General features: G+C 39.9%; 2 protein-coding genes across 3 annotated transcripts in view; both read left to right on the plus strand.

Annotated features, from left to right (window-relative positions):
• The window catches only part of tmprss7 (transmembrane serine protease 7), a 50,865-nt gene extending 48,287 nt beyond the window's left edge, over positions 1-2,578 (plus strand). The window contains exon 18 of the mRNA XM_055644344.1: positions 286-2,578. Within this exon, the coding sequence (XP_055500319.1) occupies positions 286-474 (189 nt within the window). The 3' untranslated portion in view covers positions 475-2,578. The remainder of the gene's footprint in view (positions 1-285) is intronic.
• Positions 2,579-2,783: 205 nt separating this feature from the next.
• The window catches only part of LOC129702564 (suppressor of tumorigenicity 14 protein), a 44,967-nt gene continuing 30,825 nt past the window's right edge, over positions 2,784-16,925 (plus strand). The window contains exons 1-9 of one of the 2 annotated variants that reach the window (XM_055644342.1): positions 2,784-3,489; positions 4,149-4,377; positions 4,539-4,663; positions 7,574-7,641; positions 9,408-9,607; positions 9,708-9,746; positions 11,324-11,543; positions 15,280-15,422; positions 16,046-16,143. In XM_055644342.1, coding sequence (XP_055500317.1) covers positions 3,394-3,489; positions 4,149-4,377; positions 4,539-4,663; positions 7,574-7,641; positions 9,408-9,607; positions 9,708-9,746; positions 11,324-11,543; positions 15,280-15,422; positions 16,046-16,143 — 1,218 coding nt within the window. In that variant the 5' untranslated portion in view covers positions 2,784-3,393. The remainder of the gene's footprint in view (positions 3,490-4,148; positions 4,378-4,538; positions 4,664-7,573; positions 7,642-9,407; positions 9,608-9,707; positions 9,747-11,323; positions 11,544-15,279; positions 15,423-16,045; positions 16,144-16,925) is intronic. The other variant, XM_055644341.1, reaches the window with a different exon arrangement.

The following is a 16,925-nucleotide window of genomic DNA, read 5'->3' on the forward strand; positions in this document are numbered from 1 at the left end:
TCCAACATTCTGCCTGAGGAAGTATTGGAGTGTGAGTTTATTAAGTAATTAATGCACAAAAGTACAGCTTTATATGCATTGCGTGACATTTCCAAAAAGTTAATGGAGCCGGAAAAATCATCCATCAGCATGGTGATAGGCAGTTCATGATGATCCCTGTTCCCTGCCAGAGATCACAGACTGGTATGCACACTATTAATTATGTCTTCGATCACTCAGACTTCCATCAATAGTTGTTAATATCTTAATTTGTAATTATGTTTTAAATTGTTATTAATGTTGCAGGGTGATTCTGGAGGACCATTGTCTTGTCAAGAGAAAGTTGGTGGCAGATGGTTTCTAACTGGCATTGTGAGCTGGGGTCATGGATGTGGAAGACCACATTTTCCTGGAGTCTACACAAGAGTGTCAAAGTTCGCTACATGGATCCAACAGCATGTCTCTGCCTTGCCAAAAACTGATGGTGTTACATAGTTACGTAGGAGTCACTATTAATACTTCAAAAGATTACATATTCATCAACGAGATAATAAAGTAAACCCAACCATTTAAAATTATATTTATACAAGAATACAATATCCAGAATCATTGTCGATTGTGAAAATTATACCATGTCTATTTATGTAGAATGCTTAATATATTATGTACCACACATTGCTGGTGTCTTTTTTAATATATTTAAATTGATATAACTCTCCCAATCACAAATTATTTACTGATGTGCACATATTCTCCTACAACTGAGATTATTCAACCCATTGAGTGTATACCAGCTCTGAAAACAATCCCATTTCTCTGTTTCTTGTGCTGTAACCCATTTTCTCTCACCTGCCCATTAACTGTAGACAAATAACAGCAGTGCATTTTCTAGATGGTACATATTGTGCACAGGTAAGTGAGGACTGTATATGTAAGGAAGTGACGGTGTATTAATCAAGTACGTTGCTTTTTCTAGCACGATGTTGTTCACACAGTGCTTATTAAAGTAAGTGGTGAATATTCCATCACAGCTCTGACATATCACTTGTAAATAGTGGAAAAAAGGACCAATATCAGGATGTAACTCGCTCACCACAGGATATCCAGTTTCTGATCTGCTCTTGTGGCCACAGTCTTTGTGTGGCTGGTTAATTGAGTTTCTGGTGATGATCCCAGGCTGTTGATGCTGGTGCACTTGGCAATGGTGATACCATTCAAAGTCAAGAATTACTATCTTGTCAAGAATGTCATTGGCTCTTTTTTGTTGGGAATGTTTCTTGCATCTTGCAGTTTGTGCACAAATCTTGTCTAGATTCTGCTGCACGTACTTATAGACTGCTTCAAGTGCTAAAGAGTTTTGAACAGCATTGGATCTTATGTAATCATCAGTGAATGTCCCCTCTTTGGTCACAACTGAAGATGGTTGGCCCTTGGACAATGCCCTGAGAGACTCCTGCTTTGATGTTCTGGGCTGGGATAATAGTACAATCACAACCATACAATATATATTAATGATCTGGATGAGGGAATTGAAGGCAATATCTCCAAGTTTGCGGATGACACTAAGCTGGGGGGCAGTGTTAGCTGTGAGGAGGATGCTAGGAGACTGCAAGGTGACTTGGATAGGCTGGGTGAGTGGGAAAATGTTTGGCAGATGCAGTATAATGTGGATAAATGTGAGGTTATCCATTTTGGTGGCAAAAACGGGAAATCTAAATGGTGGCCGATTGGGAAAGGGGGAGATGCAGCGAGACCTGGGTGTCGTGGTACACCAGTCATTGAAGGTAGGCATGCAGGTGCAGCAGGCAGTAAAGAAAGCGAATGGTATGTTAGCTTTCATTGCAAAAGGATTTGAGTATAGGAGCAGGGAGGTTCTACTGCAGTTGTACAGGGTCTTGGTGAGACCACACCTGGAGTATTGCGTACAGTTTTGGTCTCCAAATCTGAGGAAGGACATTATTGCCATAGAGGGAGTGCAGAGACGGTTCACCAGACTGATTCCTGGGATGTCAGGACTGTCTTATGAAGAAAGACTGGATAGACTTGGTTTATACTCTCTAGAATTTAGAAGATTGAGAGGGGATCTTATAGAAACTTACAAAATTCTTAAGGGGTTGGACAGGCTAGATGCAGGAAGATTGTTCCCGATGTTAGGGAAGTCCAGGACAAGGGGTCACAGCTTAAGGATAAGGGGGAAATCCTTTAAAACCGAGATGAGAAGAACTTTTTTCACACAGAGAGTGGTGAATCTCTGGAACTCTCTGCCACAGAGGGTAGTTGAGGCCAGTTCATTGGCTATATTTAAGAGGGAGTTAGATGTGGCCCTTGTGGCTAAGGGGATCAGGGGGTATGGCGAGAAGGCAGGTACGGGATACTGAGTTGGATGATCAGCCATGATCATATTGAATGGCGGTGCAGGCTCGAAGGGCCGAATGGCCTACTCCTGCACCTAATTTCTATGTTTCTATCTTTGAGTTTTACTCCAACAGTTAGAATGTTTTTCCCTTTGATGCTACTAACTTCATTTTAACCAATATGTATTGTTACTGCACTCGGCTAAATGCTGCTTTTTTTTGGTTCAGCCTTTTAAGGAAACTCTATCTTTGCATTTCTGACAATATATAATTTTTTTAATGTTTCTGTGAACTCACGGTTGACTTGCAGAAGAGGACAAGGCTCAGAGGTGAACGTACACAAATAAAACGTGGCAGAAACACAATAGTGTAGTGATGAAATAGTTTGGACTGAGTTCCAGATGTCTGAACTAGTGATATGGAAATGCCAGTTTTGTGTGCCATTATGGCACACAAAAATTGACATTCAAGTAATCATCACCAATCACACCCCCCAAAAATCACATTGTACCACCATTGCCCTTCATGAACAAAATCTGCTCCCTTGTTCAATATCTAGACTAAAATAATTGCTTGACTTTGAACAGCCTCAGAAAATGACACGCAAGCCATTCAGTGTAGGACAATAACGCTTAGATTTTTTTAAAGGCTAGTGCAGGCGGGAAAGAGCAAATATTTACGGCTGATGATCATTCATCAGAACTGCTCATGTTGTACGTACGAGTAACAGATATGGTGTCATAGATGTATTTATTCAGGCCGTATTTTGAAGAAGGTGCAAGCAGTTGTAGCACCAAACACCAGATTGGCAGCGGGCGTAGTTCCCCCACAAGAGGTATGCCCTCTGCCCGGAAATTTAAACGGGGCTGTGTACTCGCTATGTCACTCGGCAGTAGCCGAGAGTGGAAGTGGGTGGGAATCGTCGTATTGCAGACGTTTTGTTTGCAAGGTCAAATGAAAGAGACACCTTCCAGACAAAGTAGGGTCGTTGTTATTTCTTTCATGGTGGCATTACAGGGTTGAGGAACTGAGCGGGCTTAGCTGTTAACGAAGTAGGGCGATGCGAATGCTTCCAAAGCCGCGGATCAGTGAGGTCTTCACCATTTCAGAGACAGCCGCTCACCAACAAAAACAAACAAGACCCACCTGTGCCCAGGTAAGTCATATCTTTCGACAGACAATCTTCTCAAATAATACAGTAGGAATAGTGTTCTACTTATTAAAAACTGTAAGCAGCAGCAGCTTGTTTTCTTACTTGCACAATCCTTGCATAAAATTGTAGTTATTTTACCCGTTGGGTATAACGTCTAACCATTTTTATAAAGCATACGAGATTTCCGTTATTTTGATGGTCATTTATTGTTACACATTGCTGAAATTCCTATTTGACAGATACTTTAAGAAAAACTGTCATCCATAATGAACTATTTTCCAAGTAACAAAATCAACAATCCAGAGTATTTAATGCAAATGTCAAAGTGAGCGTAGTTAAACGTATTATTACTGTTGGTAAGAATTAGACTCCTCACCCGCGCATATTGTTGAATTTTAAATACTCTGAACTTGTAAAACTTGCATTTGAGTAAACATTTGTCATTGTACAGAAGTAAAATACACAATAGTTTATTTGGCACTTCCTAATGTACTGTACCTGGAACGACATTTTAATTTAATTCTGGAGGACAAGGTTGCAAAACAACTAACAAAGGTAAACGTGTTTGAATCACTTCCTATGTTTCAGTGCTGCATATTCAACAAGAAGTTCTGGTGTGTTTTAGGTGATTGCATTCTTTTTCTGTTTATTTTTTCCTTCAGAACTATCCTGTTGCAGAATATAACAAAGACACCTTGCTTTCCGATCAGTGTCTCAATCTTTCATCGGCTCATTCTGTGGATCCATTAGCACTCAAAACCTACCTCCGCCCTTTGAAGTTCTCCCACGGGCTGGCAAGAAGTGAACCCTACAGAAGATGGATCCTTGGCTCCCTGCCCATAATTCCTCTTTCAGCAGCAGCAATCATTGCGGTCCTTTGTTACTGCTTGTGTAAGTTTAAATCTTGCATTTTGATGGCATACATTAGCAGTCAAGCAGCTATTGTCTAGGTTTGTTGACGGTGCGGCCAACATTCACTTGAATAGCACAATTCAAGTTAACAGAAGTTCTGTTACCTTCAGAATGTAAATTGTGAGTGTCGTCTTTTTCAGCTCCCGCTCTCTCCATTTTTTATCTGAGTGGAAGTCTAGAAATCTCTAACCTCACCTACACCAATGAATTGGGAAACCCACAGTCAAAACAATTTATCTCACAAGCTCAAGCTGTCCAGAATTATGTGAGTTACAAGCTCATTTTTTAATGTTACCATGATGCTGTTATTCATTGACGGATTCTGTTGACCACTGTCACTTAACAGGGTGAGAAATCAATTCCAGATCTGATTACAAGAAATTTTAAATATATCCATTGTCCTGTTTTAAGAGGAGAATGGTTATTTAAGAGGAGAATGGAAATTTTTAAATGTAGTTTGGTCAGAGTTTATTTTTGTGGTTAACCACTCTCACGTAGTATTGTAATTTTAGGATAATTACTAATTCATGTCAGAGTGTATTGTTAGAATTGCTTTTCCATTTGCGAAATTAACCATGGAAGCGTATCAGTTTGTGGGGGTGAGGTTGGAGAAATCAATTAACTATCATTCCCGAAGTCAATACAGTTTGAAAATAAAGTTGAACCAAAAGAAGTACCTGCATCAGCTTTCAGTTGATTCTCCTACTAAAATATATTTTAACAGAATATCCCAACGCTTAAGAAACAGTTAGACAGGTACATGGATAGGACAAGTTTGGAGTGATATGGACCAAGCGCAGGCAGGTAGGACTAATGTAGCTGGGACATTTTGGTCAGTGTGGGCAAGTTGGGCCGAAGGGCCTATTCCCACACTGTATCACTCTATGACTCTATGGCTAAATATAAAGTTACACCCTAGCTATTCAGACACATGAAGATTTTATCTTTTAAGCCCCGAGTACAATTCTCCCAGATTCAGTCATTGTGAAGAATGCTTATATCATATGGCCTACATTGAGATTTGATTCCAGTTTGAAATTATATTAAATGTAATGTTCTATTTTGCCATGCAAATGCAACAAAGTGTAGTGTTCCAGCAAGCTCTAGTTAGCAGCTCTGTTCATATATTGTATGTACAATTGGAAAAAGTATGTGATGACAATTAAAGTAAATGAATACTGTAAAGCAGCCACTCGATTTTGGTTTGTACAACCGTCATGCAGTCCTGAAACTTGTGTTGGGAGAGATTTGAACATTACAGAGGAGATTTTTGGCTTTGATTAAGCTTGTATGCAGTGTTACAACACTCTGTCCGTTTTATTCTCCAAATCTAGAATTATTGGCGATATGTCCAAAGAACAGGACTTCATCAAATTAGGGAAAATAAAAGTAAATTACGAAGTGTAGATTGAGTAAGTAAAACGTAGCATTCAGAAGTATGTAAATGTTTGGAGATAAAATACTTATAGAGTGAGGAAGTCTATGGTTTCAGGTATGGGGAAAGAAAAGGTTAAGAATAGCCGACTGGACCATGCATCAGTCTGAAATTACAGTGGTTAAATTACTCACATCACCAAATTTCAGACAACAAATGCAGGCAGGCCCATTGCTGCCTGACATTGAAAAACAAACCATGGAACTTTTGTTTGGTGACACAGTTTTCAGAGACTGAGAATCCCTTCACAGAAAGATGTGCGGGTATGCTGATGTCATTATAGACGTTTACACTGAGAGCTTTGTTGAATTCTTTGATAAGACCAAATGGAGAGAGAAAATCAGTGCCACAGGTGAAATTGCTGAGCTTTGGCCAGGTTAGGTACAAGAGCTTTAGTTTAGATATATCTTTAGAGAATTACGGAAATGTTCAGTAGCAAAGGCCATTTGGCCCACCACGTCCCTGCAAGCCAAAAGATCTATTCTGATTAATTCCATTAAGTTAAATACTAACTGTTATGGACTCAATAGCATGAGTGTCTAAAATGTGTGCAAGAGGATTCAAATATGTACAAATCATCTCACTCATTTATTAGAGAAATCATTTTTCTGATGACGGCGATTAATTTCCAGTGTGGATCTATCATTATACTAGGGTTACTTCATTCTTTAATGTGTCACAATTAATCTATGTGAGTTCTACTTACATATTACATGTTTTGCCCGTGAATGAAATTATTGTAAGATAACACTGGAAATTAATTCCAGATTCCTCACTTTTCTTTGGATTTTTAGAAAGCATAGAAACAAAGCGATTAACAGTTTGAAATTACTTTTGTTTTTGTGATGATATTCAGTATACCTCTTCTATTGCCCTGAGTTTGTCAAGCCCTAGCTGTTTGATTATTCACAGGTATCCTCACTTTAGGGAGATAATACTGAGTCGGAAGATGGGTCTTAGCCTTTCCAAGTTCTCAAGAGATGCTGTCTGACCCATTGAGTTACTCCTGCACTTGTGACCTTTTTATACTATAACATCCAATATTTCAAAGGCTAATTTACTTCATTATCTTAGTCACTTTTCTGAAGGAGTTTAATTGTCAATAATCACTATTTCGAGTGGTTGGTCCTTCTTTCCAACCAAGAATGATGTACTTCAGCTAATAAAGTAAATTGAACACAGCCATATTTTCAAATGAAGCACATTTAATTCTGAGAGCTTATTTCTACAGAGGTTATAATTTATCAAGAGTTTACAAAACAAGTAGCATTCTTATAATATTGGAAAAATCTACCAATGAGTTGCAGACGAATAACTCATCTTGGAGCACAGAGAAAGAGGACTGGATTCTGCGCCTTTTCTCCGCAATTACTGCCCTTTTTCACAGTCTTCTATCATTTGTACAAATCTTCTCTATGTTGACATCATTAGTATGTGATGATTTGCAACCACTCTGAGGCAAGGTGTGATTTGATGAAGTCAATGTGGGCCTTATCACAATCTTGATAAGGTCACAGTGGACCTTGTGGTTCTTGTTTTGTCAGTTCTTGGACAAGCAGAGTCATAATCTTAATGACATCATGGTCAATATTGTTTCTCTTGATAATGTCAAGATGATGGGCAGAAGTTTATTTTAATCTGCAATAAGCCTTTTGAACCTAAATCAGCATCTGCCTCTATACTTGAGGGTAAATGACCCTCGATAATTTTGTTCTTTCTTTTGCACTCTTTCAATGTTAGTTTTCGGAACTATACGAGTCATCTATATTGGGGAAATATTACCTGAAATCAGTCATTGCTACATTTAGGTGAGTACAAACATATGATTTAACTACTGTATTATTCCCATGTTAAATGCTCTTTTATTAGTATTTGGATGTATAGTGTATAACATATTACATATTTAATTGCTAAAATACAAATGATATGTGGTTAAAATCTTAAGTTTCATTCAAGGAATTTTATAACTTTGCTATTGTCCTCTAATCGGTTTTCTCTCATAAAGCAATTTTTTTAGCCAACGAAACATCAGTCTTTTGGATCTTTTAAAAAAAAAATGGAGGCGATGTAATCAGTAAGCAATTATAGATGAATTCAAATGTTATACAATAATGCATAATTCAGCAACAAACAAACTGCTTGAGGAAGTCAGCAAGTCAACTGGCATCTGTGGATGGAAATGGACAGACGGCGTTTTGGGTCAGGACCCTTCTGCAGACTGAGAGAGCAATAGGGGATAGCTGTAGAAAGTGGCGAGGGGAAAGGTGGGGCAAGTGCTAGTGATACATGGATCCAGGTGATGACGAGTTGAATAGCATGTGGTTCAGGCGGGGGAGAGAAGGCTGGAGATAGTAACCAAGGCTGGAGGGTGCAAGTGGTGGAATCTGATAAGGAAGCAAGGTGAGGAGTGAAATGTAGAACCAGAGAGAGGGATAGTTGGTAAAAGGTTATGGGGGAGGAGGCGGAAGAATAATCTGGAGTGGGACGGGTGGCGGGGGGTAGGAGATGTCATTGGAAGAAGTGAAGGAGAAAGGATCTGGGTGATGAGGGGAGGGGGAGTGGAAAAAAAGATGTGGGTTTCACCTTGCCATATGCATTTAATTATATGAATCAATCTTTAAAATCATATAACAGCAATGAATAGTCCCAACAAATAATAACATTTGACACCTGTTATGTTATAATCTCCATAAATGTTTTTTTAATCTGTAATCTTATTTCCAATATGCTGTAGGGCATGAAAGGAAGTGAAAATATGTGAATAGCACAAGAATAGGGAAAGAGAAACAAAGAAAGTGAGGGACATTCATGGAAAATGGATTCGTAGAAATAAGTAAAAAATTAGAATGCAGAGCTTAATTAGGTGATATGGGTGACAAAATTGAAAAACCCATAAATAGGGTGAAGAAAGGACAGGATCGGAGGAAATTAAAATTAGACGATATAAGAAAATAATATTTTGTTTCAATGCTTCCCAGTACTTTAAGATGCACATATCAATAAAATTAAAAAGTTTTGTCAACACATGCCTGAAGAAGGGTCTCGACCCGAAACGTCACCCATTCCTTCTCCCCAGAGATGCTGCCTGTCCCTCGCTGAGTTACTCCAGTATTTTGTGTCTATCTTCGATTTAAACCAGCATCTGCAGTTTTTTCTTACACAAAATTAAACATATTATTAAAATAATGTAAAGTATTAGTAGGTGCTGGTAATCTGTACCAGTACGTACTGTCACATAAAAAGCACAGCTGCTTCAGACTAAAAGGTTTATTCCAGGTGCAAAGTAGGATGGGGACATGAGACTGCAGATGCCGGAATCTGGAGCATAAAACAACTGCTGGAGGAAATCCAGTTGGTCAGGCAGCGACTATGATGGCAAAGAGACAGTCAACATTTCAGGTGCAACGTAGGGTGCTTGAATTTCCAATGTCTGATGCAGACTGACAAGCTTTTTCTAGGTTTGCATCGGATGCAGATTTGTAGTTTTTGTTCACCAGTTTATGTCCAATGAATGTATTTTCATTTACATACACATAAAGCTCTGACACTTTTTGTTCCTCTTTTATTGTTGCAGCGAAGGTGAAGAAGGGCTTCGAGCTTATTATTGGAGTAAATTCTCAGCACCAGAAGACATAGCACACTATTTTAAAAATACAACTACATCTAATTTGCAACAAGTCAATGGAAAGAAGTTAAAAATCCCCCTGTTGAACTCTTCTGAAGAGATTTCCTCTGTTGAAGAAGATTTTGATGTTTACACAATTGAGCTATTTGGTAGTGTTTCATTTCCATAAAAGGAATCTTTGTGCAGAACGAAAATTGAGTATTTTATTTTCTTGTGTATTTTTTGCGCTCACTATTCATTTTTTTGCAGTTTCAGGTTCTGAAGAATATGATTTAACTGTCAAGTCAGGTAAGAGTTTAACTTAAAAGCTTTTGTTTCTATGTTTATCCAGTCATATCAAATCATACTGTACATGAGCACAATCAAGCTATACACAAGTACAAAGGGTAGTGCATTATTTTCTTTATCTTCTAATTTGCAATTTAATTTCCTTCTATTCTGTCCTGTCTTCACCATATTTATGGGTTTTTTAATTTTGTCAGCTATATCACTCAATTGAAGCTCAAGAGGTTGCTGGGAAGAAGTTGTTCTTGAACCTGGAGGTCACAGTTTTCGGGCTCCCATACACCTTCCTGATGGTAGCAGCAAGATGAGAGCGTGACCAGGGTGGTGTGGGTCTTTTTGGCTACCATTGGCTATCTTTTTGAGGCAGTACTTCCTGTAGATCCCTTCGATGGTGGGGAGGTCAGTACCCATAATGACATCTTATCTATCTTATCATATCTTTCTTATCTCATCCTTAAAACTATAAAACTCTGATCTTGTGTGTGTGTGCGTGTGTGTGCGTGCGTGTGTGTGCGTGTGTGTGTGTGTGTGTGTGGTGTCCTCGCTACCCCCTCCTCTCCCCCCCTACTCTCTCTCCCTGACCCTCTGCCTCCCTACTTGCCTTTCTCCCCCCTCCTCTCTCTCCCCCCTCTTCTCCCTCCCCACCCCCCCCCCCATCCACACCGTCCATGGTGCCCCACCCCCTCTCCACCTCCCTTTGCCTCCTCCCCCCCGGCAACCATGCATTGAGGGAATGGGACTCAACGGGTCTAGTGAACAATAAAAGTTTTACTAAAAAAGTTATATATATATATATGTGTATATATATGTGTATATATAAATCTAAAATCTAACCCTGGCTTGACAATGAAAGATAACCTTTGCAACAAATATCATTACATATATTCATTAGAAGATTGAAAGTTGTTACCAACAGAACTCCATCTCCATGTTTTGCTACAGCCATTTTGTTCATGGGATTGAAATGTTTGCAAATTGACTGTCATTTTGTTGAACTGATTGAATAACCTTCATGAAAAAATCATTTTGATGTATTACTCAGGAAATTGCTAAACTGATGAATCTTTTTCATTGAAATGCTGGGACTGTGGCTGTTACGACCATTTACTACAATGGACATATAAAATATAAACTTCCAGCTGCAACAGGAATGTAATTAAAATACATTCCCTTTTCAATCAAAGACATATAGCAAGGAAGCTGTTCCTTCGGCCCAACTTGTCTATGCCGAACAAGATACCCTATCTAAGCTAGTCTGCTTTGCCTGCATATGGCACATATCCCTCTAAATCTTTCCTATCCATATACTTGTCTAATTGTCTTTTAAATATTGTTATTGTACTTGCCTCACCTTCCGTACCTCCTCTAGCTACTATTATTCCCCTTTGCCTTGAATCAAATTTGACTAACATTATGTTATTAGTTGTGTCTTTGGGTATTTTAATATTTTCTTTTACCTTTGCATTTTGAAAATTGAATTAAATATTTTGTCACTTTAAATTACCTCTGTAGTCGGTCATATTATTGATCTTTGGTGTAGCCCCAACTGTACTGTGAGATTTGCTTTTTGCATTTTGCAGCGATTTCTTTTGATCTGTATGCAAAACCAGGCAACAATCGGACACTGACGCTAACTCAGCCAAAAAGATCCTACTACCAATGGCGACTGCGAGTTCCGGCAGGCCATATTGTACATTTAATGATTCTGACACTATACGGGGCCGTTCCTGGAAACTGTGCCATTCATAAACTATCAGCCTATGATTTTCTGCTTCCCATACAGAACAAAATAATTGCACGGTAAGACAGTCTGTTGGTGGAATTTGTATAGTGAAAATATCTTCATGTTAATCAATGGCGCGTTTACATTCTAGTATTAAGCTGCCTATTCCTTCATAGGAGTACATTTAAATTCACTCTATCTATTGTCAGCCAGTGTTTCATTAGTAACTGGCAGAGCGGATTAGCTTTGGAAGTAAATGGATCTCTGGAGTGTCTGGAGTCATAAGGCTATGGCGTATTATGAAGCTGTACCCTTCCAACTTCCTTGACTAAGTTCAATGTTTCAATTTCGGATTTTGTATTTGCTGATGGAATTCTAAGCAAAACACTAATTATGAATGTTGGTATAAGAAATTGCAGATGCTGGAATCTAAAACAAAAATCAAAAGGCTGGAAGAACTCCGTGGATGAAGCAGCACCTGTGGAGGCAAAGTGCTAGTCAACATTTCAGGCCGTGAAAGTTGCTGGGTTATGACCCCAAACATTGCTTCCACAGATGCTGCCTGAACTGCTGAGTTCCTCTAGCAGTTAGAGCAAAAAACTGAAGGATCCCGACCAAAACGTCATCTGCCTGTTCCCTCCACAGAGGCTGCCTGACCTGCTGAGTTCCTCCAGCACTGTGTTTTACACTAAATGTGAATGTTGGTTCTAAGGAATTATTGCTGGAAACTCCAAATGTAGTTTACGTTGAACTAATGCTAATGTTACAGCAACTAATCAATAGCAGTTTCGAGAGAATTCCAAGTATTTTTTTCTTGTCAAAGTTCATGCCCGGAATTTTATTTGGAACCAAAACTGTCATCATTAATTGATCTCCAGAACTATGGAAATTTCCGATGTATTCACGTGTTCATGGTCTGGAAATAAATGTTTGGATGAAAATGTAAAGTTTCAGACAGCACACTGTCCACTAGATTCAGTCAATGCGGAGAATATTTTGAAGAAGTTCCCCTCCTCTCTCATGCAGGAGTCTTTTGAGACTCTCTCTCACTTTTCCCCCTCTACGATATCTGCTGCTTTTTTAAAATCCCATCTGCAATCACCGCCCACACTGCCTCACCAACAGTCTGTCTGTCCTTTCCTTCTTTGTGTCTGTTTTGTACGTATTAAATGTTTGTTTTTTTTAATGTTCTTTCGCTTGTTTTATGTTGGGAGAAACTTTTTCTAATCTCTTACCTTGACGGAGATGGAATTTTTTTTTCCTTATCGTATCTCCGTCCGCACTGCGGCCTAACTTCGAGGAGTTGGCGGCCTTTGCTGGAGATCGACCGGGAGTTCCATCGCGGGAGCCTGCAGGACATTAACATCACGGAGCTCACGATCCCTGTCGGGGATCATCTTTGGGGCTCCAACCATGGGAGCCGGTGGACTTTAACATCACGGAGCCCATGGTCTCTGGTTAAAGGCCGACTTTGGGGAAGTCGCAGGAGTTTCGACCACCCCGACGCGGGAGTTTAAATCGCCCAGACGGCGGATGGCTTTGACTGCCCCGACCATGGGAGAATAAAGAGGAAGGAGATTGGACTTTATTGCCTTCCATCACAGTGAGGAACGTGGGGAATCCGCTGTGGTGGATGTTCATATTAAACATGGTGGATCTTTTATGCAGTTGTGTGACTTGCTTTTCTTTTAGTATGGCTGCATGGTAATTCGAATTTCACTGTACCTTAATTGGTACATGTGATGATAAACAGACCTTGAAACCTTGACTTTGAAATACTCGTACCCACCTATACCTTGCCAGGCTCTCATCCGTTTCCAACTCTCTTTTCCAAGTTTATCCTACCCTACTCCTTCAGTTTGAACAAGGGCTGCAATCCAAAACATCATTTATCCATTTCCTCCACTGGTGCTGCTTGACCTGCTGAGTTTCTCCAACACTTTGTGTTTTATTCAAGCTCTTCTAAAAGTTGACACTATTAATTCAGGCAGAATCTTTTCACTGATAATGAGACAATTGCAACACAAATATGTTGATGCTATAAATGTTGAACACTCTTATCTTACTATTTTATTAATGAATGAACCATTCCAAACTGTGATTTGCTCATTACATCAGGTCAGCTTTTTTGATCTTTCTTGTCTAAGAATACTGAAGGTGACGCAATTGGCTTTAGAAAATCTATATTACTAAAAGTCTGATCTTGACCGCTTTTGGCTCGCTGTGCTGCGATTTCCGAGAGAACGCCGCCACCTACGGCCGTCATTTCTGGCCACCTCACTCAGAGCCCGCCTCCCCCTTCCGGGCCGGAGGATTTTTCCCATCGATGACAAATCAGAGAGATATTAATGTTTTTAAAAAATTCACCATTCTCTCTGCTGCCCCTGCTGGAGGGAGGGGGAGGGACTATAAAACCAGGAAGTGGTGTGCCTCACTCAGTCTCTGCAAGATGGATGAAGCCAAAGGGTCACGTCTCTCTGAGCTCTGAATAACACTGAACAAATGTCTACTCAACTGTGAGTCCCCTTAATGTGGTTTGAAAATGAAAATATGGTTTGTTTGAAGTAAAAAGGCACTACCTGCAAATGATTGTTTGGGTGCTTTGACTTGAAGTTAAAAGGCACTACTTACTGCAAATGGTGGCTTGGGTGCTTTGGCTTGAAGTTAAAAGGCACTACTTAGTGCAAATGGTGGCTTGGGTGCTTTGGCTTGAAGTTGAAAGGCACTACTTACTGCAAATGGCGGCTTGGGTGCTTTGACTTGAAGTTAAAAGGCACTACTGCAAATGCACTTACTTCCTGTTTGCACTGTATATTGATTTTAGATAAAACGTTACCACTTACGGCTGTGATTTTTGGCCATCTTACTCAGTCCCCTCCGCTGAGCAGGTGCAGAGAATTCTTCCCATTAATGAAAAATAAAAGTGTTATTAGTGTTTAAAAAATGTTGAGAATCTCTCTCCTGTCAATCACACCATGAAGGTACAACTTTTCCGGTGGGAGGGGGAGGGGTTATAAAACCCGGAAGTGTGGTTGTGGCTCAGTCTCTGCATGATGGGGGAGGGAGAGGTCACGACTCTGTCTGAGCTGTGAATCAACTGAACACACTGAATGTCTACTGAACTATGAGTTTGGTGTTTTGTGTGGTTTTATGGTGGTTTCACCCTGCATGAAATGGTATGAAACTGCATTTGAATTTGGTGGCCTTGCACCCTGCTTCAAATGGAATGAAACTGCACTTGAATTTGGCGGCCTTGCATTCTGCTTGAAGTGGTATGAAACTGCACTGCATTTGGTGGCCTTGTACCGTGCTGAAAGTGGTATGAAACTGCACTTGAATTCGGTGGCCTTGGATCCAGCTTGAAATGGTAGGAAACTGCACTTGAATTTGGTGGCCTTGCACCCTACTCAAAGTGGTAAGAAACTGCACTTGAATTTTGTTGCCTTGCACCCTGCTTGAAATGGTAGGTAAATGGATTTGAATTTGGTGGACTTGCACCCTGCTTGAAATTGAATTTCAAGGAATAGCCATGAGTCAACTGCCAGCCCACCAGCTGTGAGTGAGGTGCCAGCAGAGCAGGCTTGAAGGACTGAGCCACCACCCCAAAAACCCATACCAGCGCTCCAGAAAGCCCCCCCCCCCCACTGGCCACCAATATTGGAATTAGTGGAGAGGTGGAATATTGCGTCGGGGGACCATCCCTCCCGTATGAACAGTCTAGTAACTAATAAAATTGTGGCATATTGCCACTTACATCTGCTGTTAATTGACCTTTTGATAAATTGAACAAGTGAATAACCTCTCCTTTTTCAGGTGGTGTGGTTCACCTGTCAGTTGGACTCCTCCAGTTATCAGATTGACTTCCTCTGGCAATGTGATGCTAGTGACATTTTCATCAAAAGTTCTAAGAGGCGGTGCTGTATTTAAAGCATACTTTGAAGCTATTCGTAAAAGAGGTAGATATGATGATATTTAACGGAGAGTATTTTGAACTATTTGACCAATAGTAGATTTTCTGCCTTTATTATCTTAACCTTAAAACCTGAACTAGTGGATGAACCAAAATGTTTGGGTATGTGCATGGTACTATTCATGGATAGAAAACGGATTCATCCCAGCTGAATTGTAACACTTTTAGGAAACGTATTGTTCTATTTTCTAAGATTATCAGAGTACAAAGTCGAAAACGCATGAGCCAAAAAAAGATTTAGCATTATTATTCATTGTTACAGAGAGTGGTGAATCACTGGAATTCTCTGCCACAGAATGTAGTTGAGGCCAGTTCATTGGCTATATTTAAAAGGGAGTTAGATGTGGCCCTTGTGACTAAAGGGGTCAGGGGGTATGGAGAGAAAACAGGTACAAGATACTGAGTTGGATGATCAGACGTGTTTATATTGAATGGCGGTGCATGCTCGTAGGGTCGAATGGCCCTACTCCTGCACCTATTTTCTATGTTTCTCTGTTACACTTGCAATTTCCATTAAAAATGACGGATAAAAAGCAGGCGTAAGATTGACTTTCTGTTGGCGTGGTTGTATCTTTTTTGAGATTTTTACAAATATTTTTCCTTTCCTAGGTTGTGGTGGTAACGTCATATCCTGGAATGGTTCATTGAGCTCTCCCTATTACCCTCGCTACTACCCACCCAAGATTGACTGTACCTGGACTATAACAGTGAGTGGGAATACATTTTATTCTTCAGAATCCCCATTCTACATAGAGACTATCAGCTACGAGCATATTAGTTAATTAACCTGTTAGTGTCCATGAGAGAGAACACTTACACTGTTTTAAACACTTGTGTGGGTGTGCTGAATACAAGTTCATATTAATTGTTGTAAATCAGCTGGGGTAATGTTGCTTTTAAATGCAAAGTTTTAAGTGCACATTAACTACTGAGCACTACTTCTTCTAACTTTAAATTTGTTGTCGCTCAAAGACAAAAGAGGGAAGGAGACAAAAAATGATTTAACAATTAATACCCACTGTTATTTGTTAACCCAAGGGGGTGATTTTATAGAAGTTTATAAAATCATGAGGGAAATAGACAGCACAGTCTTTCCCCAGGGTAGTGTAACCAGGAACTAAAGGGCATAGGGTGTATATGTGTGCGTGCGTGCGTGTGTGCATGCGTGTGTGTGTGCGTGTGTGTACGTGTGTCTACCTGGCTAAATGGGTTTACCTGGATGGGGCATCTTGGCCGGCATGGACAAAGTGGACCTTTATCCATGCTGTATTTCACCTACAAAGATTAATTTGGCCCAAGGATGGAGGGATGGAGAAAAGAAATAGGAAGATAGTGAAAATACACTTGTTGCAGGGGAAGTTACCTTGTGAATAGGAGTGGATGTAAGTGGCAATTGATGAAAAGATCGGAATATTGTAGAGGGAATATTGAAAGTGTGTTTGCTGTCCCCAAACTGGAGTTGCCACAAATGACAAACGTTATCTATTTT

This window comes from Leucoraja erinacea, chromosome 13 (genome assembly GCF_028641065.1).
Source record: "Leucoraja erinacea ecotype New England chromosome 13, Leri_hhj_1, whole genome shotgun sequence".
Lineage (NCBI taxonomy): Eukaryota > Metazoa > Chordata > Chondrichthyes > Rajiformes > Rajidae > Leucoraja > Leucoraja erinaceus.